Source organism: Drosophila elegans, unplaced genomic scaffold (assembly GCF_018152505.1).
Source record: "Drosophila elegans isolate 14027-0461.03 unplaced genomic scaffold, ASM1815250v1 contig_183, whole genome shotgun sequence".
In the NCBI taxonomy this organism is placed as follows: domain Eukaryota; kingdom Metazoa; phylum Arthropoda; class Insecta; order Diptera; family Drosophilidae; genus Drosophila; species Drosophila elegans.
In genome coordinates this window covers 4,643,054-4,670,871 of record NW_024545550.1, presented here as the reverse complement: position 1 = coordinate 4,670,871, position 27,818 = coordinate 4,643,054, and the positions used below count along the sequence as shown (strand labels likewise).

General features: G+C 40.5%; 1 protein-coding gene and 1 non-coding gene across 21 annotated transcripts in view; both read right to left on the bottom strand.

Annotated features, from left to right (window-relative positions):
• The window catches only part of LOC108143374 (heterogeneous nuclear ribonucleoprotein L), a 102,600-nt gene that overhangs the window by 25,544 nt on the left and 49,238 nt on the right, over positions 1-27,818 (bottom strand). For 7 of the 20 annotated variants that reach the window (XM_017267697.2, XM_017267694.2, XM_017267695.2 and 4 more), the window contains exons 4-5: positions 20,265-20,447; positions 20,129-20,192 (exon numbers count right to left, since the gene is read on the bottom strand). In XM_017267697.2, coding sequence (XP_017123186.1) covers positions 20,129-20,192; positions 20,265-20,447 — 247 coding nt within the window. Of the gene's footprint in view, positions 1-10,770; positions 10,843-12,410; positions 13,417-20,113; positions 20,193-20,264; positions 20,448-27,818 lie in introns of those variants that run through there. The other 13 variants (XM_017267700.2, XM_017267699.2, XM_017267704.2 and 10 more) reach the window with 7 other exon arrangements.
• Trnae-uuc lies at positions 11,200-11,271 on the bottom strand. The gene has a single exon. It is a non-coding gene; the product is annotated as a tRNA-Glu (tRNA).

The following is a 27,818-nucleotide window of genomic DNA, read 5'->3' as shown; positions in this document are numbered from 1 at the left end:
CCTGTTCCAATAAAATTTGCATTTGAAATCGCTTTTCAAAAAACTTGCACAGGAGCCGAGTCGTATATATAGTATCTATGTGTGCGTGTGTGTGTGTCTGTTTTCTCTGAGAATTAAATTCGGGCCCAATAAAAAAGTTGAAAGAGAGCGAGCAGAAAAAAATTTGCAAACACTCGGCCAACTTTTATGCGTGTGCCGGATACGATAAGAGCCACAAGGCGATGCCAAAACAGATACAGAAACGGCACGAAGTTGGCGAAGAGAAGCTGGGGATGTGTGTGCCCACAATCTGCCCGCTCGCAAATAAACTTAAAAGACATATGAAAATCAGTTTTTGAATATTGGCGAAGAGCAAACAGGCAGGCAGACTGTTGCGTATCCTTCGCTCCACCTCCTTCCTGCTGCTGGAACAGCACTTGGTCCTGGCACACAGCCAGTAGTGGGGTGGTGACGGAAAATGGGGAGTGGCGGTGGTGAAAACCCCCGGGCACAGCATTAGGGTAAATGTATGCACAAGTATGTACGAGTTCCACGGAGTCTCCTCCGGGTTCGCATATCTCTGTGAGCCTGCATGCAGCCAGCAGCCAGAAGCCAGCAGCCAGCAGCAAATGTAGTACGAGATATTTAGATTTTTGGGTCATTACTTTGCCAAAGAAAACTCGTGTAATACCCCTCCATTCGGCAGGTTATGGGCCAACAAATTTCTCAGCTATCGATTGAAAAGTCAGACCGCTCGTTCGTTCGTTCGCCCGCTCGTTAAATGTTTGCTAATCCCGCACTGCATTTATGCTGATGCTGTTGAACCATTCATTGGATCAAACGCCACTCGGAACACAATTATCGCATCAACACCACGGAAAGCCACATAATGCCCACGCAACGCGGCGCAAAGCATTTTGAAAATCGTGTTACCTCACGGCCTAAATGTTGAAAGGCTATAATGCACAAGAATAGGCAATAGCACACACTTGTACAATTGCGATGTAAATTGCGCGTGGCCAAATTGTAATGAACAAACGCGAATCGAAAATACCTAACGAGTCGGACGAAAAATTTGGGAAAAACTGTTCATAAGAGAAATTACCACAGGTAAACGAACAATTTTTCATTCATCGCCTCATCAGCCGCTGTACATTTTCGTTTCCCTTGGCAACCACTGATTGGCACTAGAAATTTATGATCGAATCGTTTTCTTATCAATGTAACTATTAAAATCGGATTTAATAGCTGTGCTAAGTATACTTTAAAAGATTATTTCCAACGATTAAACTACTAGCCAACAATCTCAAATTATGTTTACATTTAACTTGACAGTCAAGTAGTAACCGAATCATTAGCTTAAGTGAATTAAGTGAAGACTTTGTAAAGGGGTCAATTAAAATGTGGACTTTGTTTAGTTGTTATCAAAGCTACCTACCGAGTTTAGTTAAATTTTGCCTCTAACCAAACTAGTTTCAAAGTAAACAAGATTTCCAACAATTCCAAAACTCGGGCCATCAATTAAAAAACCTTTTTGCTAAAATTAGCGCACTCAATTAATTTGGAAACGCTTCTCCCTCCACCAAGGACCAAGTATCCTAGTGGAGACAAGTTGCTGCTGCCCCTGCCACGCCTCGCCATATACCGCCCACAGACGTGCCCGTGCCCAAACACTCACACAAACTATACACCTTGACAGTGAGTGAAATTTCAATTAATCAAGCGGCGGAAGGGATCCCTTTGGACGGGTTAACCCGTGTCTACACAGCAACCGGAATCGACCCAGAAAGCGATGTAGATGCGGAGGCGGTGGCGGTTGATGCTACGAAATTTCCACCTAGAAAACAGTGGGTGAGGGCAGGGCAGAACGAACGAACACACAATTCCCTTTCGCTCTCGCTCTTGCAGGTGGTGATTAGTCATTATTTATTTTAAAATCAATTAGGTTGCCTTGACGTGAGAGTGCAGGTTGAAAATAATGGGTCAGGGACTGGTGGGAGCGGATGAGATGGGATGGGAGGAGCCATAAAAGTTCACGTCTCATTGGCAGGCAAAAACATTTTTGCACATAACTTTTGGCTTTGGCTTTCGGGCTTTGTGCTGAGTAATTTGGCAAATATTTGACATTTGTTTTTGTTCGATTGGTTGGCAAATTTAGCAATTTTCCCCAAAATTGATTTCTCAAACAATTTGCAATGGTGTTCGCTTTTTTCTCCATAGGCTATAACATCAAATTTTAGGAAATATTCTTTACATATGTCGTGCACTAATTGGCAATTACTTTGCCCGCAGAAAACCACAATCGGCATGCTTGAGATTTGAATTGGTAAAGTTATTGGAACTTCAAAACTAATTAACTTTTGAAATGCCTTGAATATGCGCCGTGACACCTGACAAATATTTGATTCGAAAATTATTGCAATCTGGTGAGCAGCAGCCTCACACAACGATGACTGTGTAATTGAACGAATGAGGAAATGAATTCTGCATAGCTGATGAGCAATGAAGACATCGCCTGCCAAATGCAAATCCAACGAGAGTCAATGTCAGTGCTCACAGAGTGCCAGCCAAATGAGCAGAAGCGCAAGGCAGGAAATTAAATTTACAAGAAATTGCACAAAAGCTAAGGGGGCAAAACTGTTGCATATCCATCTGAATTGGCATAATGGTATGGACTGGTATTGTTGCAAGGGATTATATGGTGGGCGTTACTTAAGCGGAGCTGTCAACGTTTATAGATTGGTTTTTCGGTCAGCTAGCTTAAGCAAAACACAATGACAAATCTGCGAAAATCCCAACTAACAATGGAGAAGCATTATTTTATTTAAATTAGTTTTCTTCCGCCCCATTTTCACGTCTTTTGTTCGTCCATAATAAATATTAGTGGACTATAAATAGAATATTAAATGGCTCAGCAGTTCTTTAAGCTTGTGAAGTGGAAGTGCTGCAGCAATACAAACAAAGACAACATGTGACACAGGCGACATGCGGCTCTCCTCACATGTTGTCCTTTTTTACGACCCCGGGGCAAAAGCTTATGAAATTAATCAAAACAATGCAAACGAAAGGCTGGGCGGAGAAGCAGTAGCTCAGGAATCATGTGGCAGCAGAACATGCATAAATCAGAGCCGGTTTTCCCTGGGAAATAGTTGTGTGTTGAAACAACGTCCCCACAGATTTTGTAGTGAGCTGGCCAAAAAGTCAAAAGCTCGCTCGAGGGTTGCGTTTTGCGTTCTGCGTTCCGCACAATTCCCATTCATCAGAGCCTCTTAGTTCAGAGTTGCCGCCAGCTTGCCGGGGCCATATAATAACGCTCTAATTTGCATGTGCAGCTGCAGCAGGATGATCAAATGAAAAATTTCAACGCATGTCACATGTGCCACGCCCCCCGTGCCGCCTAGCAGCAAATGGAGCTTGGCAAATATTATATTTTAACGAAATTTCATTTAAAACGGAATTTATTCAAGCCCACAGTCGGTGTGGTTAGTGCGGCAGCCGCCGCCCAAGGTTGCCCTCCATTAGGAGCACATTTTCCATTACATGCCAGGCAAAAGTTTAATTGAATAAGTTTCCTTCTTTTTTTTTTTTTTTTTTTTTTTTTTTTTAGCCAGCTTGTCAGATGTTAGCCATGGGAGGTAGTTGGTTATTTCCTCCCCATCGCTGCAATTAACTTGAGTAGTGCATAATTCAGGCGGCCGACCTCCTAAGATGTTTTTCTCGCGGCATCCCCGCGTCAGTTGCCATTTCAGTTTCCCCACCGTCAGTTTTTCCAACGATTGCCACAACTCGAAGGCATTTTGCTAATTCAATTTCCCGGCCATCAGCGACGTTTGCCATTCGCATTCTCCATTCGCCGTTCGCATTCGCGGTTCGCATTCATTGTGTTTGGGACAAGTTGCCTTGTCTTTTGTTACAGTTACAATTTCCCAACGTCAACAGTTAACAGGCGTTTGCATATTGCGCAACTGTAGCAACAAAGTGGCCGCAGGGCCTTCAAGAGCTCGACTTTTCCGACCACTAAAATTGTCGCTGGCTGCGCTAAAATTAAATGCTTAGTTGGACGACAACCGCCGATGACAGTTGCACAATGTCCGACGTCAGTCTTTTGTTTCCATGCATGTAATCTGTCCCAATGCGAATGCGCTGCTGCTGACTGAGTGGCTGGGGATGCGGCACCGCCAATTTACGTTGCATGCAACTTTGAGCGCTGACAACAACGGGCCAAAGGGTTGCGGTGTTCAAGGTCCAAGGCACTCGAGACTCGAGCCTCTTGACATGTGATATTGGCCCCCCAGCTAAAGATTGTCTCCGCAGTGCAGCCCAGTGGGCTGGCATATGAACATTTCCACGAGAATGGACTAAATTAAACCCATTTGTTTCCTCAAATTAGCACGCATACGCAGTGTTGCCTGAGCTTTAATAACTCATTTACAAGTTATTGACTTTAATTGATCCTAATTCATTTCTGTCTTTATCGTATTCAAGATTAATGTTTTAAAATGAGAAATATAACGTTAAGTTTAAAAGGTTTAATTTATTGCCTTTAATAGAACCTATTAAATGTTGGTCCTTATCATATCTTAGATTACCGTTTACGTTTAACGTAGTTGAAATAACTCTTAACTCCTTCAATAAATTTAAATGTTCTTTTTAGTGTGGTTTTATTTTTTATTTGAGCCAACTTGTTAATGAAAATACTGAAGTATTACAATTTAATAATTTTATATTCGCCTTTAACTCTGAAATAGCTAAGTCGAAGATCAAATTCACTGAAGGGGATCGGATAACTAATTTTTCATTTAAGTGGTAGTCTTTTAAAGTGGTAATTTCCCCTTTACCCGATATTCAATATGCCAACTGCTATCTTTCCACTTACAATCCCTTATTGTCCTGCTCTCCATCGCAATCAACATTTCGAGGAGGCTTTGCCGAAAGCTACACTCAATTACGCACAATGACGATGACGAGATGCCAACGATGATGGCCAAATTGCTGGCAATATTTTGCCACCAACCGACAAGTATGGGACGGCTGGCTGGGGTGACAACAGTTAAACAATCGGAAAATGTCAGGGCCCCCAAAATGGCCAGTGGCTTGTCAGATTCAGATTTGGATCGTCGAGAGCGGGATGCGGAAAGCGGGGACCGGTTGCAAGTGCCAAAATTCGCCAATTATCGATGCTCGTAGGGACAGAAAGCAGAGTGCTGCAGCAGAAGCAGCAGCAGCATCAGGCAGCATCAACAAAAGCCACTCGCACTCGATGGGACAGGGCCGACAGAAGCCAGAAAATAATAAAGCAAAATTATTATCTGGCCAGAAATGTTTCAATAACAGGCAGCAGGGCAGACAGGGCAGACAGGGCACCAGAAAGACACTGTGACAAGGGAGCTCTCCGACAACAATGGCAGCCCGAGATGGCGAAGATAACTGTGGGGCGTGGATTGGGTTAGGGGTAAATGTTTGGCTTCCTCAATTTGCGGCAGACTGTTGCCAATATTTCGCAATAAAACACCGCCATCACCCCTCCCCATGGTGGGCGCCACTGGGCGAATAAAAAAGGTACACGAGAGATGATGTGTTGATGGCAGATACGATTGGAGTACCCGCACCCCGACACACAAGTCGTCGCAGCACAACAATTGAAAAACACTCAGCAACTGAAATCGAGCTCAAGTAAGTAACTTTCCGTCGCAATTCCGCCTGCAGCAGATGCTGCCCATCTCGTGATGGTTTCTTTACCTAGTTTTTCTGCTCCTCGCTTTTTTCGCTGATAACTTTCAAATGCAATGCCGCAGGCTGTTATGGCATGGCAATAATGCAAAACACAACTGCGGGTGGTTTCGGCCTGTGGAGGCAGCAGCAAATTCTGACGTTCAATTTCTCATAAAACTTTCCCCATGGCAGCTGAAGCAGCACCAAGGAACAACAGGATCCGCAGGACAAGCTGACGGAAAAGCTGACGAAGAGGCAAAATATATGACACACAATTCAAACTTGGGAATTGCATTGCATGTTGCTGAATTTTTGATAAAAATCTCGAATTGTGGGCGGAATTGATGATGCCATCAGTTGGGAGAAGCTCTTGCTCGTCAAGAGGCAGACATTCCAAGTTCCGATTCTGAAGCACACCGAGTCCTACACTGCTAGAAATTGAATCCTAAAACTCAAAGTAAAAACTTTACTTTAATGAACTAAAATTTTAACTTTTGTTATGTTCAGTGCCGCAAAGCATATATTTCAATATCTTATTAAAAAAATTAATATAAATACATACTTTATAAATTACTAAAAAAATTAATTAGCAGGATAAAAGAAATTATTATTTTTCATTATATATTAAATTTAAATTAAATTTTGACAGTAGCTGCGATTTATGTATTCCAAAAAGTTGCTTAAAAATTATACCTCTCCTTTTTAATAAAATTTAAGAAAAAGTTCAAACATTTCTTCTTACGTTCTTTATAAAAGTTCTTTTTATCTGTAAGCCCATATACAAAGAGTAGTCAGAAGAGCACTTGCATTAAAATTAAAAACACTTCCTACCACGCCGGAAACAGCAGTAAAGCGAGCCGCAATGGCAGACCAAGCTGCTGTAGACACGCTCCCATTTACAGTTGTTCCAGCCAACCGCTCGAGGCAACGCACAACTTCCGGCCGGGATGTTGGCCATTTTGTTTTTACAGGCGGCCGTTCGTTGTCGTTGTCGACGTCGTGGATTGGATTTGCGACCCAGTTGAGTCTCCTTGGGGCCGACGGCTTTCACGCATTTCACTCGGCACCCTGGGGATCAGCTCTGACTGTCTGCAGAACGCTTTTGGGACCTGCTGGCTTAGAGGTGTGAACGATTGCCGAGAATCAGTGATTCACGTCCCCAAGCACATGAATGACAAAGGCCACCCCGAGCCCATAAATATGTTAATCATAATGAATTGCAATTGAAATTGCAGTGGGATAAGTCCCAGGAATCATTTCTCTTGCTTAGCATACTTTTTGGGGCTTTACTGGCTTAGGGCCGGCTAATTAACAAAACGGCTTTGACAACTTTTTAGTTAATGCACAACAGCTGGAATGGCTTCCTTAATGCGCTTTAACTTTAAGGGAAAACAACCAAAAATTGTAATTTTAATTAACCTCACTGCCAACGGTCATGTGACGCGCAAACCGCAGAGAGAGCAGACACAAAATTAAATAACTAGAAGGAAAAGAAGGCGGAGGGGTGAAAACGCAACGAGCACATCAGATTAAAAAGTAAACTTTTTAATAAAAATGATTTTAGCATTTCATTTGCTTTTTGGAAAATGAAGAACCCAAAAAAACTTTGTGGTTAAATTAAAAATACTTATTTATGCAGCAGCAAGAACAACACAAGTGGCAGCATATATATAAGCAAAGAAAAGAAAAGGGAAAATGTTGTTTCACAGCAAATAATGAAAGGCGCTCATTGTGGTTAAAAAATAAAAAATGTGGAAGGCAAAGAGCTGCGAATGCAGCCGAGAAAGATAATACATAGAAATTTATTTGTATAATATAAGCGAGGGGCAGAGCGAAAACAAAGGCAGCAACAAATTTGCATATTAGCGGGACCGGGAAACTTAACGAAAATTGTTCGAGGAAAATAAAAACTTGGACCGGCCTAAACAAAGCCCAACAAAGTTGCCTTAAAGATTTCGAGCCTGCGAATATTGTTTCCTTTATTTCCTTGCCTTATATTTTATTACTTCTGTTGCCTGGTAAATCACCACTAAAATTGAGTCCAAGACCAAGTCGGAGACCGAGTCCGAGTAAGTGAAAGAAACGGATTCACTGCAAATTAAACACGAAATTGAATTCTGCTCATCATAATTTCCCCAAGGATGCTTATTAGGCAGCCAAAGAAAGCCGGCTACAGGCAAAGCCCCAAAGAATTCGCTTCACATCCCACTCGTCCGCCTTTGAATGTCGGAATTCTTACTCGGCGTTGTCATAAGTGCAACTGAGCAACTGGGGTTGCTGTTATTTTCTGATTAGGCCAAGAAAGGGAAAAACAGCAAAGTGGGCTAGCACACGCATATACATAATCCAAAGGGAAATTGACAAAGGGAAAACAACGGACGGAAAAGTGATCAACTATGCATAAACTCATCTGGCAGGTCGGCGGAAATGATTAGGTGAGTTGGGGATTCAAAACAAAGAGGAAAACTTGAACGGATACCTAAATAGATGTCAAAAGCAACACAGCTTCATTTCGTTTATTGGAGCTGGCAAAGCATCGATAACACACTTAAACTCTCACTTAATATTTATTTCATGTTTTACTTGTACAATTTAACATAGCAACACTTTAAATAAACCATATTTTTAGCAGTTTCGTACACGCTATGGTATGCAACTCGTTGATTTGCCAGTTCCACCTTTAAGCTTTTAAATTAACTCAGTAAAGAACAAATCATCTAATAGCAAAAGGCAACAAATGGTCCAATCATGGAAAAATATTTGCCAACACGAAACATATTTAACTCGGCTCTTAACCACATATATTTAGCCCGGAGCATGCCAAAAACCACGAGCAAACATGCAACCAACCAAAAAGAAATGTGAGGGGTGAAAGTAAACAGAGAAAATAAATAAAATAAAATAAAAAACAGAGCAGAGCACAACAAACTCCGAATGAATCCATTACACTTTGAACTCTCCCTTGCCGCGCGCCCTTTCAAATCAATTGAATTTGGACTTTTTGGCTGGAAGCGACCTAAAACTTTATCCCAACAAGACAAGAGGGGCGAGGCGGCATGAGTACACAATGCCAAATGCCGTGGCCATGGCCAATTATCAAACAAATAGCATGGATAAGAAAATTTGCTTGCAAAAGTTTTCCAGTTTTGTGAAAATTGAGGGTGTTGTGGATGGGGAGGAGCAAAGGAGGGGTCAGAGGCTACCGCTTACTATCGAAAATCAACGAAATAACTCCCAGGAATACAACAAAGACGAGCGAGCACTGGCCAAAAGTTTTCTCAACTCCCCACAGTATTTGATATAAAGAAACTTCGCATATAGGGGTTGGGGTGGTTAGGATGGTTGGGTTGGAGCATAAGCACTTTGAGATGGGGATGGAGGAAGAACAACCCCCCAAGCCTCTAATTGAAACCTAGGCAACGACGAGAACTTAAACTTTGGCGTAAAATGCAATTAAAACCAGCAGCCAAGCATCAGTTAGAGACGGATTTTTACTTAATCTTCTGCATCAGTTTGTCCCCAAAGCCCAAAGCCCAAAGACCAAAACCATTCCACACTCCATCGCAACGAAGGGAAACATCTTTGCAGGGCCAAGTTCCAGCAGCAATTGTTGTTTGCGGAGGAAACTTTGAGTTCGGCCTAATGCAAAGGCAGGCCAATTCGAAATGTTATTTACGCACAACAAATTAGAACATCCCAGGCTGGCTGTAGATTTTGTCTGGTAAAAATTATAAACGAGCCGAGCCGGCATATCCGCAGGGCAGGTTACATAAGTTTTGATAACCAGCAGGCGGTTGGGGCAGAGGCTTTCACAGGGGGTTTTTAGTTTATAGTTTGCGGCTTTTAGATAATGCAAAAGTTGTAACTAGGTGCGGCCCTGAGGCGTCGAGTTTCCTTTGGCCGCCTCTCTCTCTTACTGCTGTTCAGAAAACTTTACGAACGATCGATAAGCAACAAAGTATGCTGCCAAATTAAGCCAACGACTGCTATTCAGGCTGAAGAGCCTTAATTAAGGGATTAGTTTCGCCTTTTGCAATTCTTTCCCCTTGATTTGTGGCCTGGCCACATTTATCATTATTTTGCCAAGCGAAAGCGACTCTCCGACCCAATTCTCTTGGCTTTCGTTCGAAATTTCACACTTCGGTACTCGCAATTGAAATAGAAATGCTAGGGGAAATGCTCGAAAATGCTATAAAAAATCAATTAATTTTGCACTTCGCACGCACACGAGCACGAGCAGAGAACGCTGGCAGCCAAATCGATTTGTGGGAAGTGGAGAAGCAAGTGTTGATGGTCTTGGCAGGCCACAAAGTCGAAAACGAAATGAAGACACATGTTCGTACAATAATATTGAACAACCGCCACCCACCAGCCAGCTAGCTTCCACTTTGAACAGCTTTCATTTCCTTTTGCAGTTCTGTGTGGTGGAGACACAATTTTTTTTTTTTTTCCCAGAATGCTGTCTTTAGCTTAGAACGCTAAGGATCGAGTCACGTTTTAGGGCCCAAACAAGTCGGGCATTCGATTATTTGTTGACTCAAAAGTTTTCCTCGCCCATTTGTCTTAATAGAATTCTCAAGCGAGCGAAATTGGGTCGAGTGTTTTTCGCTCTCATAACCGAGTTAGTTAGGATTACTCTCTTCGCTTTGGCATTTAATTTTGCATTTAATTGCACATATGTCGCCTAGAAAATTATTATGATTGCATTAAGAGCCTGCAATAAGAAGAACTTTTCCTGGCCAGGTGTAAGTCAGTGTGTGAGTGTGGTTTTCCCGAGTGAAGAAACTAAACTTATGTATCTCCCAACAGGTCAAAAGTTTCAACATAAGTGTGGCAGTATATGAGTAACGAAAAACCATAAATAATTCAAATATTTCAACGCAACCAAACAATCAACAATCACACGCACCAACATAGTTTGGTTTTCTTGTTTGGGAATAAGGAACGAAAATTAATGAGAAGGTTGGCGGTGGTGGTGATATCAGGGTATTGGTATTTTTTTGTCGGGGGCTCAGGGCAGGGGGCACAACATTTGTCAGCTAAACAGAAACTACAAATGAATAGGCGCCTTCTACTCACTGTAGGGCTGAGGTCGTGTACCGTATAGAGGCTCCTGCAGTAATGGCGAGCGGCCATTTCCAATCTCCTTAACTGAAATGAGATAAGAGCAAATGGCAAACAGTTTGCGCGTGATAAATGTATCCACAAATTTGTTGAATTTCTGTTTGGTTTGGTTTTGGTTTTGCTTTTTTGGTTGTTGTTGTTGTTGATGTTGTTGATTGGTTGGTTGTTTGGCATTTGTTGTTGTTGTTGTGGTGTGTGTATCTGTGGCGTTGCTTCTTCATTTTCTCTATTCCGATTTATTTCCATTTATTTTTTTTTGGGCGATTCCACTAAAAGCTAACTAGAAAAAAACACCCATGTTTGTGTGTGTGTTTGTTGGATATCCGGTTAACCTCTCCAAGAAATGCGAAAGAAAAAAAATAGAAAAAAGGTTGCAAAAAAGTTTTCCCATACCGGGAATCGAACCCGGGCCTTCTGGGTGAAAGCCAGATATCCTAGCCACTAGACCATATGGGAGCCACAAGTGCGCAGTTCTCATTGCCATAGTTTTTCACTCAGCTTTCAGACTCACAGCAGAGAAAACCCAGAAGAGTCATCAAAATGTTCATAAATAAAATTCACGCTAATGTTTGGGGTTGTTCAGCTGCTACCGCGTTATTCATTGCCTTGCATGCCAATGAATCAGTATTTATATAATATAGTAGACCGCTAAAACAAAAAAAAAAATCCAAATTCCAAAGAGAGCAACATTGGGGTAGGTCAGTGAAACAAGCTATCAGAAATAAAACAAAGAAATACAATTCAGAAACTCACGCTCGCAGCAAGCTTATATAATACATTTAATGTGGATTAATTTATGACAGCCACACACAATTTTAGCGAAACGAAATGGACATCGATGAGCCATACGTCACGGACCAAGATAAAAGGCGACAGACCCATAAATCAAGCGCTTTCCAAGCAAGATTATCGGGAATTAGGTATTAAACATAGAATGATGAACGCCATCAAGCCATCTAGAAAATTCATTAATATGGCCACTCGAGCAGCATTTTATGGCGAATTTGGTTGTTCACACGGGTTTCAGGGCCAACTTCTAGTGCCCGGCCTGACCAAAAACCAGCAATCGCTCAATGGTGACCCCAATAACTGCATGCACCACCTCTAATGGCCCAACGAGTTGTTCAGAACCTGTTTAATTTATTTATTTGTTTTCGTTTGCCCCACTATTTTTCGCCGAAATGTTTGGCCAGCGCAATGCAATTAATTTTTATGTACAACATTTTGCGTTTGTTTTATTGACTTTTTATGGTTTAATGAACTAATGATTTAAATCGATCGGCAGGGTGGAGAAGTTTTTTTTACGGCCTTGGGAAATTAAATCAAGTGGATGCTGAACTATTTGAGAGAATAATGTTCTCGACAAGTTGAGATTTAATTAATTGTTGTTGGTCTTATGAACTAGACTCAAGTACAACCGTACATAACATAGGGTGGTAAACTTAGCTAATATTTAAAAAGAGAAAGTTTCTTAAGTCGTGCTGGGCTTGGACATTTAACAATTGCTTTGGGGTGGATCTGACTTTGCACTTAAAAGCTATGAAATGGTTTGTAGTTAGACATAGAGTTAGATTAGAGTGCTTCAACTGACTCACCTCCGGCACAGTCGCTGTGTAGTGGACGCCTCTCATCTCCATACCACCTCTGAGACCGGCCGGGCACAACTAAAAACGGGGTTTCGGTGCCCGGCGGAGGGAACTACAAACATGAGATACGATAGTACCGATACCGAAAGCGATAGCGATACCGATAGCGATACCGACCGACTAATACCACCAGCATACATACAACTCTCTCTACAGGCCCCGAAATCAGTGGCAGTAATAATACGAGTATGGTAAGGGCTATGGCTGACATAACTTTGAACAGATCCCAATGGTAAATGTTTACCTAGTCGGTTTTATTTTTTGGTTTTATTGATCTGAATTTTTTTTTTTTTTTTTTGGTTTTATGTTCCGTCAATAAAATTGTAAATTAAATTAACTTCAAGTTCGAATTAAAAGCTGTGGTTCATGGTATGATAATAGAACAAAAAGTATATGTATATATTATACATGAGATCCAGCAAAGCAGTTCAATATGTAATTCGCATTAGGGTTTTATCGCGATTCGTCGGATTGTCTTCGGTCAACACATCAGGCACAGCAACAACCACAATTGGCAACATACTCGCTCAAATGTATATCTCCGGGTAATTCCGATATCGATTTCAGTTTTATGCAACAAAATTCAAAAACTTTTGCAACTTGGGCCGCCAGTCAGGGCGGCACTCAAACAACAAGACATTTCAAGGATCTGTTCAAGTACGACTTCGCATTATAAGGACTACTAATTTCTGGGGTTGTAATGGCAGTTGTACTAGTAGCATTAGTAGTAATAGTAGTGCCGGTAGTATCTTTGATGGAGGTATCTGAACTCTGGAGCTTCTGTGCTCCATTTTCGTGGCGGCGCATCGCTGCTCCTGTTCCATTTCCATTTTTTGCCGCCTCCGTATCCGTGGTATACGTATCCATATCCGCTTTTCCGCCGAATTTTCCCACTTTTCCGCTCGCTCCTCGGCTGCATCTTCAAGTGCAACAACAACAGTGCCTTGCATCTCTCCTGCACACAGACAAACACAAGCGAGATAGAGATAGATAGTAGATAGTGTTGGTTGTGATTTATTTTGATTTTTGATAGTGAGAGAGAGACAGTGAGAATTCTTGCAAAATTTTTAGTTTGTTTCTGCGAGTTTCGTTTTTGTTGTGATGCTTAGTCCTGCCCAAAGAGTTATTTTTAAATACATATATCTATACATTATTTATATATACTTTTTTTCTTTTTCGTGGTTTTTGAATTTCAGTTTTATTTTTATTTGTTTTGATTTGGTTGTATAGATTGCATAAAATTGAATGGTATTTCAAAAGAATTTGAACTTTTCTTGAATTTGGTGCATTCTTGCTTAGATTTTAGATATTTTTTATTGTTGGTTGCATTCTGTTGTTGTTGTAGCTGTTGTTGTTGTAGTTATAGTTATAAAGTAGTAGTAGGTTGTTTTTCTGTAGATGTTCTGGTTGGAATTCTTGTTTTTACTTGGGGTAGAATATATATATTTATATTGATCTATACAGATTCGTTTCTGATCTGGCACTTATTAACGCACACAGAGACGCACACATACACAACAAAAATTGGGTTAGTAAGGTTGCAAGGAGTATGGTTATTGGTTATCGATAATCTGTTTTTCTCCCGATTCTCATTTTGTCTTTCGATTGATTCTGGCATTAACCTCTCGTTAGTTAGCTGGGGGTTAGCTAGTTAGATTAGTTTGGATAGCTTGGCAGGCAGGGCAGGCAGGTGGGTGGCTGGTGGGCGGGAAGTAGTAGATGGTAATAATAGTAGTAGTTGGGACCGACGCAGTGGATTCTAGGTATGCTACTCATACGTTTCTAAGCTTTTTCCGTGTGTTGGTGGTGGTTGTTATTGTTTATCGAAACCGAAAACTGTTGTGAAATAAAAACAAATCATTAAAAATGGTAAACAAAAATGCAGACAAAATCAAAAAGTAATATTAGTTAGTGGTGAGTTAGTTGATTCTTCTCCGATCAAGTTTTCCATTTCTTCTGCTCGATATTTTTGATTCTTAGGTACAGAGTGCAAGAGAGAAGCTTGTTGTTTATGGTTAATTATGTTTGCGTTTTGTTGATTAAGTTTTTGCATATCGATGTTTGTAGTTTCATATTGTTTTGTAATTATTTTCATTTTTGATTCTGCTTACTTCGTTACTTGTTACAAAAAAGATATTGGAGCAAACTCGGGATCAAAACTCTTTCTTGATCTTTTTTTTTATTGCTTGATGTGGCTGTTGTTGTACTTGTGTTGTGGTGATTATTTGTCTTATAATACACAATGTTTTGTGTGTCTTGTTTTTTTTTTTGGTGGGATTCGTTGACATGTTTTACAAGTGTGGTTCATAGTTGATTTTAGTAGTTTTAGCAATAAACGATTCTTGTTGGGTTAATTGTTTCTTTGGCTGTTTTTTTTATTTATTTAGTTTTAGTAAGACGCATTTGGTGTGTTGTTGTTGTTGTTTTTGTTGTTGTGTTCCTTTCTTATTGCTGGTGTGGTTGTTGCTGCTGGTATCTTGATAAATGGTTGCGATTGGTGTCGACAGGATAAAATTGATCTGAACTGATCTGAACTGAGAACTAACAGTTGCTTTTTTGTTGTCACTTTATATTCACTGGCACATTATATTTTGTATAACAAAAACATTAAAAAGAAAAGCTAAAGAGCTCTGAAGAGGCTCTGTTATAGATTTTTAAAATTTCCCCTTGGGTTGTCAAATATATGTTGTTCAGAAGTGGTATTCGTATGTAACGCTAATCTAGGCTTAAGCTAAGAAATATTATATAGTATCTAGACCCTCAGCGAGCCGTGTATGTTCGTATACTAGTAGAGTAGGTGATATAATTGATATGAATGATTCCGTGCTGTGGTAATGTCTTAGTTTAGTGTGGGACAAGAACAAAAAAGATCAGACAAAAGGTCGGACTGAAATCAAGCGTTTGCATTAAAGATATTTTCTTATAATTAACCAACCGCAGTCAAAACAGAGACTGAATCGTTGTGGATAATGCTAACAGAGTCAACGCACCCACAGACCATTCATCCCAATGGGCAATGGACACTCTAAATGTGTGGCTTAGCCAAAAAGTTGGTCGTTTCCATTATGTGGGCAGCAATAAAAGCCATTTTAATTGGTTCTAAATGAGTGAGGTCCACGCAATTGCACAGACAAGACATAATACCGCACATAAATGTGGGGGGACTTGTGGGCCAGGAAGGGTTCTAGCAAATAAAATCCCATATCAGATCGGGGGCACAAAGGCCAAATTATTCACACTGATTACATGAAGTCCTCGCTCGGTTTGGCATAAAATAAACCATGCTGGAGAAGTAAACCGTTATAATTACGATGTATTAGATGGGCGGAGCGAATGACAAGCAGCTACCCAATCGCCGAACCACCCACAGAAACAGACACACACACACACACACACATACACACAAACACACAGATATCTGTATACTATATAAAAAGCTCTTATGCAGGCAGCATATGGAGGGCACTAAAAACAAATTGGGGGTCCAAAATAGCACGGGGCTCTAGATAAAACGAAAATAATCAGCAAGCAGTCAGGCCGAAGGACTCGCAAACAGACACTTGCAGAAATTGTAGTGTCATAAAAATAAATAACCCAAAGGCAGCACGCAGTCGAGGGATGTGGCGTGGCGTGGCGATGGGGGCCGATGTTGATTTAGGATAAAGTAAGCAACAAAACCGAGAGTTCTTCGATAGCAATTTAAATAAATAAAATCGAGCCTTCGAATATCTATCTAGCCATAATTGAAATCACTGGGAAACCGAGTTGCCAACGTGATTTGCATGCGTGTTAGTGCGAGTGTGTATGAATAATTTATGCGCATTTAATTCGATTGTTGTGGCAGAATCACAAGAGGAAGGAAGTGGGCCAGGGAGATGGTGTCACCTGCCTGGCTGGTTGAGGTCCCAACATAATTTAATCATAAACATAAAATAGTTTTGTCATGTTTTATTATTCAACTTCCAGAAGGGAAAGGGATGAAGAGAGGTCCTTTTTAATGTCCTCCAGTGCGACTCCTCATCAACCGCTGGTGGGTCCCTTGTTGCGGCTTTCTTTTTATGACATTTGGCATTTCCCTGCCCCTTACCTTTGTGTGGTTTTATTTGTGTCCCGCCTTTTATTGAAATTTTTTTTGTAGCTACCAAGGTAACAGAGTTCCCTGACTTATCCCTGTTCCACTTTCTATGATTGTTATTTTGCTGCTGTTTCCGTGCATTCGGAAATAAAATAAATAATGACTGCCATTACGGTGCAGGTTTCGGTGGGAGGAGGGGGAAAAACGCCCCAGGGGAAAAGTTTTTCATGGGCCGCCTACTGACATTTCTGTGGTTAATTATGGCCACGTTCTTTGTGGTTATCTGAATACGCAATCAAGGCCCGAAACTGGATTCTATTAACGGTAAGGGTCGCCCATTTTTCTGAAGCACTTACACCACATAAAAACTCCAACTTTCTGCACAATTTCAATTTAACAGACAAAAGTGTCTCTAATCAATTTCAGCAGGCAGCTATTCCTCAGCCACAAGACCAAATTAACTCGGCGACAAACTATCCGGCAAAACGAAACTGTCACTTGGCATCAGGCCGTGGACAAATCGCTTGAAAATGCACGTAGGTTTGTCAAGTTGCAGTCGTGGGGTAAAAAAAAAAAGGAAAAGAAGAAAAATCGAACGTCCTTGAGCCAAAAGTGCGCCAAACCAACCAGCCAGAAAGCAAAAACAATTTGCGGCCAAATGAAGAACAAGCAAGAGAACATCGCGTGACAACACGAAGGCAAATAGAGGCTACAGACTACTGATGAGCTGCAGGGATCCATCTTGGCTGCCTGCCGGAGGCGAAGGGATAACCCCGGACGGAAGACGCAGCCACGCCGGATGACAGCGAAATGAGTAGAAAATTAACAAAACGCGCATAGATAAAGTGCAGGGAGCGGGGGGTGGTAATTCGCCCTGAAAAATATGCACAACCGTGGCGGTTGTCAAATGCAAATGCTAATACAAATTTTCGGTGTGTAGTTGATGAAGTTTCAGATGCAGCAGGAGCAAAAGCTTCCTCGACAGGATGATGGTCCTGGCGAATGGGTGGGTGAGCACTCAAGTCAACTTGTTAAAAACTTCTTCGCTACTTTAGACGACCAGCAGCAAGCCAGCCATCCAGCCAACCAGCCATCCACTCATTTTGAATGCTTTTTTGGAGACTCTTGTTTACCCAAGGCGGCGGTGTCCTCGTTCTCGTTCACGTGCTGGCATTTGTATCGATTGCCTCGAAGACTCCCCTTTCGTCCGGAAACGGTGAGGGAAAGCCACGACGGACACAGGAAGGGATAGTTGCAAAGGGGCGGGGGGCTGGGACTGGGAAAAGCGTCGAGGTTGAGCGCAAAATCTTATGCAAATATTATGTTTGCATTTTCCACTTTATATTTAACTTGCCTCACTTCACTTTTTGTTTTCGTTTGCTTCGTCGTTGTACTTTGCCGCTTGTTATTGTTGTTAAGACAATAAAGAAGTCGGGTCGAAATTGACGTGGAAACTAAATTGTGGACGTGGATTGTCACTTGCTACGATTTTAATGAATTCTATTGATTTTACTCGGCAGCAGTTCGAGAGCCCTTTCATGTCAATCGTCCATTCTTCCAAGCAAGTGGGTGAAAACTATCGGTCAATGGGTGACACAAGTGGTAATCATTTAAATATTGCATATCTATCCAGACGATTAGGCTTTATTTTTAACTCAAGTAAAGGTCTAATAAATGTCACGTACGTATGTAGGAAACTTTGTTGAATATGATTTTATTGTATTTGTACTTCCCTTTAGAATTTCCAACTATGAAAACTGATGAAATTGAACGTTCTTACAAAATATACTCTTACTCCATTAAACATTTAAAGGGTCTTACTATGGATTATCTCTCTGTCTTTTAGTTACTTTTTTTAATGCATTAAAAGAAACCTCCATTTCGATCTAAAACGAATTTCGTAATTAATAGGATTAACTCACAGAAAGACATGTATTTCGGAAGGCATCTAAAAAGCAAACCTTTCAACAAATCCTTCAAGTGCAATTCCATCACAGACATCACCATCCACAATGGAGATGAAGGGGCCACCTTAGACTCGCTCCTCTTCGACTGGAATCGTTGGCACAGTTGCCTGTTCATTATATTGGACACAAAGATAGTGCCGGGCCTAATTTGCAAGCTGGCAACACCACCCACGCCCACGTAATGTGCCGACAATGAGGCTGTAGCTACACATCTCCGCCCACTTATTCCTGCATTTCATGGAGGCGGTGCCAAGTTCATTCAGTTTTCCCATTCATTGATGGCAGCCGGGCAGCAAATGGTTGCGACTCGGTATTGTGGGAAAAACAAACACTGGGATTGCGGGGAAGTGGAGGCTGACGATGCGGCTGGGATGTGGCAGACTTTTGGCCTCCAAATGGAAATGGGAATACAACAGGGCGGATGAATGCTGTCGAGGATCAGCCAAAGTTTGTGTCTGTGTCCAGGGCAGCAGTGCAAAAAAAAAAAACGTGGAAACTCTGCCCCAACTGGCTGTTTGAGTTATTGTGGCTTTGTGTCTGATGCTGTTGCTGCTGCAGCTGGTGTTGTTGCAACTTTGGTTGCTGTTGCTGTTGTGGCAGCTTTGACACTTGGCAGCGTTAATAGTGCGTTGGCCTGCCCAGGATCCGCTGGTGGCTCAGTTTGTCGGCCTTTTGATATGGCCTCTCGTCTGTCGACCTTTTTCTTTTTCTCCAGCAACAAATTACCCAGGCGGTACAGACAGCGGCAACAACAACGGCCACGACAACGACAACAGCAACAAAATGTGGACAGTGTCGCCCGGCTGTCTGCCTCGAAACAGCCGGGCAAAGCATTTAATTTCATTTTTATTCAAAGTGAAATACACAAATTAAAAATGGCATTTAATGCGCAACTTTGTCGCCCGTCATAAGCACTGAGACATGTTAAATGCGCAAAATGCTGCAGTGAGGGGATCACTGAGGAGGCGGTGGTTTGGAATGGGCGTGGCACAAACAGGTGGCTATATATTTCAGCTGGCTCTCAGTGTGTGGGCCTTAATGTTTGTTTGAGCATCTCAAGAGTGTCGTTAAATGCTTGATTTAATGAGTTCTGGGCATTCGTGGTTGTGTGTGAGTGTGTATTTTCAAGATCGGAAAAGTTGGTTAATGGCAGGAGGCAGGAGGCAGGAGATGGTTTTCTGGGATTAGGAGACCGCTAGGAAAACAACTAAAGATGATGCACAGCCTAGGAAATCACGCATACGCCACGTTCAGCCGCCTCACAACGCAAACTAAGGTATACATTTAGCAAAGAGTTACAAAGCCAAAGAATTCTAAAGAGGCGCATGTCGGCATGCTCCAGGGTTTTCCAACTTTTTGGACGCAAAAAGCAATTAACTCTTCGTGTTTTCTTGGTGTCTCTCTATGTATGTGTGTGTGTGTGTGTGTATGTGAGTGGCGTGGGCGTGTGTGTGGGTGGTGTCAATGCGCGTGTCTATGACAGAGATATAAATGTGTATGTTGGTGTCTGTGGTCGTGGGTGGGCGAGGGTGTGGGTGCTCGAGTGTCGATGTATCGGTGCATCGCTTATCGACTAGTTTAGAAAAAGGTAGTAAAAAATGTGAACGCACTTGGTAGAATCTCACCTGTGCTCAGCGTATAGTCCCAGCTGGTATCGGGTTCATTCTTGTACACGTTCAATTTCTCTGGCTGCAATTAAATAACGATTGTCGCTGCACTCGTAATTGGTTCAATTAGCGGCGATCGATCGATCGATCTTACCTTGGCATAATCAATTTTCAGGGTGCAGCAACCGGCGTAGATGTCGGCTCCATTTAGATTCTCGCGCGCCCTTGTGGCCGCATCCAGATTATCGAACTCCACCATTGCCTGGACTCCATTCTTTTTAAATATGACAATGCGCAGCACTTGTCCATGTGGATGACAGATTTTGTGCAAGACATCCTGAAATAAGTTGAAATCGGGCCAGAAATTAGAAACGAATGCAATAAACTGGGGAAAAAAAAATTTGTATTACTATTTAACAACTTTTTTACTCAACAAAACTTAATAAAATTATTTTCTTTTTTAGAAGTCCCCACATTGATGCTTGCAATAAGTCTTAGAAACACCCTTGTTATTTTAATTTTGCTATTTAATAGTTTAATAACAATTATGTTGAGGATTAATATAATACAAAATTTGATTTTAAAACCTTAAAATTTTTAAATAAATTTCTCTGCGAGTTAGAATAAATGTTCATACAAAAAAAAATATATTTTTAATTTCATAATAGTTTGAAAAAACATTTTTATGGTCTTGGGTGTAAATTATTCGATAACATTTTTTCCACGTGCTTTAATCTAAATTACAGGTGATTAGAAACAAACAAATAACCATTTATTGCCAAATTGATCAAAACAGGGTGGATAATTAATTGGAAATATATGAATTTCCATTTAGTTGCTAACTCTTCGGTTTCAAAGTGACCATTGTGGACAATTTCACTTCGTTTGACTCCAATTTTAGTTGTTTGTTTGCATTTTGTCTGGCATAATTGGAATTTTGCATTTCGTTGGCTAACAGAGTTTGTTCCTTGTCAGCCGTGTGAAGCTCAAGAACTCATTAGCATAATTTAATAAGCACTTTCCGCTGTACTATGCCAAAGAAATTTCCCAATTAACATTCATAAATTTTCGGAAATTACGTTAATGAGTTTCGAGTGTGCTGAAGTGAGCCTGCCAGCAGCAAAAGCGGGGGCGTGTCAAGTCTAGGCCAACAAGAATGAAATAAGAATACCTCGGTAGCAGCGTCTGGGAATTGATGGCAAATTATAATGAGCATTGGCCGTTGGCATGGAAATTTATGGAAAATTTAAGCCGCCAATTTCTCCCTCTAACCACGCCCCAAAAACCCTTCCCCGCCGCCAAATCTGCCAGCGCCTTCTATTTATTCATTTTACAAGCGAAATGTTCGCAAGTCTTCGGTGGCGGGCTGCTCAAAGGCCGTAATGGGTTAAATGTTCAATTTGTTGTTATTCCCGCACCCTCGAAAAATGGGGTAAGAAGAAAAGTGGCAAAGCGGCTTTTGTCTTCGCCTATTTTTTGGGGAGCAGCAATGTTTTGTTATTCATGAAATTCATCGATAAGTCCTCGGGCTCATGAAATTTTGAATCTTGTTGAAAACTTTCAACATTGATTTGCATTAGACATGAGAGAGATGGAGGAAAAAAGGCGGTTGCAGAGGGTAGCTACTTGATTAGACGAAATTCCATCGAATTTTTTAGGTCTATGCAAATTCCCAGTGGCAAATTGTTTGGGGCAACTTTGAATTGGGGGATAAATGACTTTTGGTTATATATCGTTAAGATTGTTAAGTGCTGCGAAAGCATGACCATTTTCCATAATGGGTTTATTAATGACCTACACAGAGCCAAAAATATGAAATGAAAATCGATGGGCGTTCATTTTCGTAAGAAACATATGGGTTGATTAAATCGGTACACATTTTATTATAAAATTTTTTCTTGTAAATCAAAACCTTAATCAGTAGTGATTAGAATATTGTTTTGAATTCTTTCCTTGTCTTACACTTCCTCACAAGTAATTTAACTGATAGTCATTGTGTGCCTTCTATTACTTAATTATTAATGCAGCTGTCAGTTTCCCCATCCTCTCCGAAACCAATTTTTTGTTGTTTATTTTTTCACCCCAGTTCGCACACACTTAACACTTTCCCCGGCCCCTCTCGTCTGTCACTATCAACCGCAAAAGTTTTCTAATTAGTTTTTGTGTGCTCGGTGCGCTTTATAGTTCTGCATTCTGGCCATGGAAATACAGGAAAACAGAAGTGCCAAGCAGAGGAAGTAGACGGAAAGTGTGAGCTGCTAAAAGGAAATGGAGTGGGAAGTGGAAAATGTAAGAGACAACGATTCTTTTTTTTCTGTCCCCCTCATTTTCATCTGGAATGACATTTTACAATTCGTTGCAGGCAATGGGAGAGCTGCATTTAATGCGATTTGCCAGAGGTCCTGCTGCAGGACAAGCGTCGAAAATGGAAAAATCAACGGAGGAATGTCAGTGGAATAGAAAGGAGAGCAGCAGGAAACTGGGAGACTGTCGCTCGATGGCGCACAAAATGTCTGCAATTATTGTAAATAGCACAATCATCGAGCAAGTCAAGAGCGTCGCATCCTCGAAAGAAATGCCGGAAAAAGGGAAGAAAGTGTGGGTGGGCCAGGAAAAATTACTCCTGTTTATGAGATCAGCTTATTGAATAAATGAGGCGCGTGCTCCAGCACTTTCGCTCCGCTTTTCCCTGTTCGCCGACGGGTTGATGGCCATTGGGCATGTAAAAGGAAAGGATATTCCAGGCACTGCCCACTCATTGTTTGCCGGTAATTTGAGTCCATTAGGTGAATGGCAATGGAGCTCCAGAGACGGAGGGCAGTTGAATGATGGAAGCTGATTAGAGCAGCTCCTTGGGGAATCGTCAACGTTGAGGGGAAGTGTCAACTCTCGTGGGTCCTCGATTGATAAATTGAACAAAGCGGTGCAAGTAAGTAAGGCTGGGATCTCCGGAATGTGTGGCTTGAATTTACACTGAAAACGATCTAAATTTAAAAATAGGTTTATCCATATAAAACTAATAAAAATAATATCAATTAACCTGAACACTTAAAAAAAAAAACGTATAAACAAGATTTAGTCAATAGTTTATATTTCTTTACGATTTTTATTCAAACACAATCAATAAAAACATTCAAATAAATGACTGCCATATTACTGAACTGTTTCTTTGTCGTTTTCTATTTACACCAAAAACTGTCGGAATATTTCCATATTGATTCAATAATTAATTTTGCCAATAACCTTAAGCTCTTAAACATGTTATTTGTTGTGCAGTAAGGCATTTAAAAATAAAATAAAACCATGCTGGTAAATATGTTTTTTTGTTGTGCTTGTATTTACACAGAAAGCTCCATAAATACTCCAATAATAGTTCAACTTTTAATTTAGCAATCAAATATTTTCTAATCTGCAGCTCAAGCAAAAGATTTTCATAAAATTGGGAAAAGCAGAAACTTTTTTTTAGAACTCAGATGCTACTGAAAAGCTGGCGGCAAACAAATAAAAAAGTTAAACATTTCACGAGCTGTTGAAATTAAAAAACTAATCCGCAAGAAGGCGAGAAGAGAAATAAAACTGCAAGCAACGAACGAAGCGGGGAAAACAAGTAAAAACAAATAAACCGCCTCGAAATGAAAGTATTAATAAACCAGTGGGCGAGGTTGGATAGGGGATACGTCGGTCGGGGGATATATAGCGCGACTACTGGTCATCGGGGGCGGAGCGAGAAACAGTTATTTAAAAAATAAGAGCCGGGCTTGCGCGGCGATACATACGTAAAATTTTATGCGCACTATAACTTGTTCGAATGGCGGGCCTCCCAAAAGAACAGGACTGCGCGAAAAACGGACAGCCAGCAGAAGCGGGAAAAATAAATTAATATTTTATCTAGAGCAGAGATTCGCTTGCACTGGCCACGCCCCCACCTCCGCCCCCGCCCACTGCTATGCATTTTGTTTTGCCGTTTTATGGCCATCATCAAAAGCGCATTAAAATTTTACTAAGGCGTCATGCCGGAGGGGTTGATGTGAAAACGACGGAGGGGCGAGGTTGGTGTTCGGCGGGGGTGATTGTCCAGGCGTGCTAAATATTAAATCAGCGCAATGCCAGCAACACAACAACAACCACAACTTCGGAGTAGGAGAGGAAGCAGTCCGCCGAGTATACCGGGAAAACATTTTAAGCGGCTTTCCGCAGGTCCATCAACGTCCTGTTCCATCCGTATCACTTTGCCCCACAAAGGACACAATAATGCAGGAGGCGGTCGGCGGGGAAATCGCATTAAATATTAATAATAACGTGTGCTTAGTTGCGATATCAAATCATTTTGTGGTCAGCTATTGTCTTTTCATTTTCCACTTTTATGAGGCTGACATTTTAGCAGTTACCGATAGCTCGGCAAAAGCAATGAAATCATTGTGGTGAAATATTACCAAGTTAAATATAATTCGGGAAACAGAACCAAAGTAATAAAAAAAAAAACGTAGATTAGCTTGCTTATAGCTTGCCTAAGAGTACAACAAAAACAATATTTAATACAAAAAAAATTTTAACATTCAACAGAATAATACTACCTTATTAGTCCTCAACTGAATGTTATTAAATCTATTTCAAACTACATCTTTCTATTGATTCCAGATTTATAAGTCTGAAACAATTATTGTATTTGGGATTGGAATCGAACTATAAAAATCCCTGATTAGACTTGCAAACGTGTTCCTGTCGAGGAGTTCGAACAATTGTTATGGTTTGTTCAGAAGCTGGGAGTCATTGAACCAAATGCAAAAAGAAGAAATAACAAACGCAAATTGGAGTTCATTCGCCTTGCAATTCCCTGTTTTGGTATGGTTCTCCCCGTCGGATAGCCGCAAAATTCAACAAGTTTTTCGCTCGCCGTTTTTTTTTTCAGCATTTGAATTTCTTATTGACCCATTTCTTCAGGGCAAAACACAAGGCGAAAGAGTCGAAGCCCGGGCCCAAAACAGAACCCGAACCCGAATCCGAACTCGTCGTCCAAAGCCCATTTAAACAAGTTTCCACTCATTTGCAACACTTTCTGGCTGCAGCTGCCAGGGGAAGGTCGCTCCGTGGGGGAAGGGGGAAAAGGTGTGGTGCCTCTTGGCCAAAATGCAAGATCTCCTGCCCCTTTTGCAAGTGCCGTTAGTTGTTAGTCAAAAGCAAGGCAAAGTAAAGCACATAAAAAGGAGAATCGCGGCCCTTGAGAAGCAAGTAAGTTTCAACAACTGGAAAGACGGGTTTTTTATGAATCTTTCCTTTTTTTATGCATTTCCTTTGAGGGCAAGACTTTGCGGATTTGTAAGAGCCGAAAGTAATGCAGAAGAAGGAAACAAAAAAATTAAATCCTGGCGAAAGCAAAATAAATATCAACACGGATTTGCCGTTTTTTTCACTGATTAAATTTTATTTATTTGCGGGAAAATATTTGCAGCCTTTGATCGTCAATCTCTTTTGCTGGTGCTAAATAAAATTACCATAATGCATCCGTTTGTCAACAAAGGTGTTATATTTTTAATAACTCGATAAACAAAAACATTAATTTATGCTGAAAGCGATAACCTTGTTTTGACTGGGAGGCAAACACAAATCGCAGTGCAAGCCAAATGAGGTGTCGCATCAGCAAAACTGTTTACAAATATCATTTCGATTTTCATTATACCCTTGCAGAGGGTATTATAATTTCAGTCAGAAGTTTGCAACGCAGTGAAGGAGACATCTCCGACCCTATAAAGTATATATATTCTTGATCAGCATCACTAGGCGAGTCGATCTAGCCATGTCCGTCTGTCCGTCCGTCTGTCCGTCTGTCCGTCTGTCCGTCCGTCTGTCCGTCTGTCCGTCTGTCCGTCTGTCCGTCCGTTTATATGCAAACTAGTCTCTCAGTTTTAAAGCTATCTGCATGAAACTTTCCCAAAAGTTGTCTTTCTATTGCAGGTAGTATATAAGTCGGAACGAGCCGGATCGGACGACTATAGCATATAGCTCCCATAGGAACAATCGGAAAAATAAATGAAAAAAATTATAACTTTGCTGTTTTTTAATTTTTTGTTTAGTTCTTCGACATTTAGTAATGGTTAAATATTTCCGATTTACGGTTTAAATTTCATCAAAATCGGACGACTATAGCATATAGCTCCCATAGGAACAATCGGAAAAATAAATAAAAAAAATTATAACTCTGCTGTTTTTCAATTTTTTGTTTAGTTCTTCGACATTTAGTAATGGTTAAATATTTCCGATTTACGGTTTAAATTTCATCAAAGTCGGACGACTATATCATATAGCTCTCATAGGAACAATCGGAAAAATAAATGAAAAAAATTATAACTTTTCTGTTTTTTAATTTTTTGTTTAGTTCTTCGACATATAGCAATGGTTAAATATTTCAGAATTATGGTTTAAATTTTATCAAAATCGGACGTCTATATCATATAGCTCCCTTAGAAATAATAAAAATATATAAAATAACTATCAAATAATTGAGCTGCTAATCATCATAGCTTCAATGTTTTTAAACATATACGAAAGTAAATCATAATTTTAATGTTTTCAAAAATGTTTAATTCTTGCAATAGCTGCAAGGGTATATGAACTTCGGCTTGCCGAAGTTTGCTTTCTTTCTTGTTTTAATTTCCATTTCATTCTCATTTCCATTTGCGTGCTGACGCTCACAACCCCCTTTACTGCTCATCAAAAGCACGGCCAAATTAGCATAATACAAATTATCAAAATTGAAAAATCGCAGAGGTATAAAGTATGCATACATTCGGTTGGAAAAGCTGACGTGACGACTGAAAAGGCAGGGGAGTTGCCAGTGTCGGGTGGAAGGCAAACAGAAATAGAAAAAATAAAGCGAAAAGCAAATTGGAAAATTTTTGTGTGAAAGTGACCGAACGGAGCATGCAACAACATAGCTACGGTGGAAATTTGATGCAAAAGAGAAAAAAGCCGAGATAAAGAGACACTTCCGGCGGTTGAAAATGTGAGCAAAATGTAAATGAGTCAAAGATGAAGATACTACGCAGAGAGGCAAGCCAAAAGTGGAGAAGGTTGGAAGGCTGAGTGTCAGCTATAAAATATTGCCATTAACATTTAATTGAGGCCTCGGCAAAAGGGAAACTTGGAAAACTGTGACGGCTGTGAAGTTGTTTTCGAGTGCCATTGAGGACCCAATGGATGCCTCAATTAAGTGCTATGCTAATGGTTGGTAACTGAGAACCGAAATTGTCAAGGTTTTTTTTTTACAAAAACTAAATGCAAAAACACTTTTAGATCTTTCGGACTGCTGGAGGACAAAACAGATATTTTTCAAGGAAAATTAAAACGAAAACAGAACTTATTCCAAAAGATTCTTATTTCATTTCATGCTGATAGCTGACAAATGGTTTTTCTAATGGAAATGCAATAAGTTTGTCAGGTAATTATCGAAAAGATAACCGATCTGTAGCAGGTCATATTTTGAAAAGATTTTTTAGTAGCGTTTTAGTGTTTTTTGGCAATGAAAAATAATGTTCATTAAGAAAATAATATCTAAATTCTAAAACTCTAAATCAAGATTTATTTAGTGGTATGGTTTTCGTAAGAAACTAATTGTATGAGAATTTTCACATGGAAAACATTTACTTTATTTTAAAGAAGAAAGTAATTTAGTGTTTTATTCATTTTTTGTGTTTCAATTACCGAGTTACAG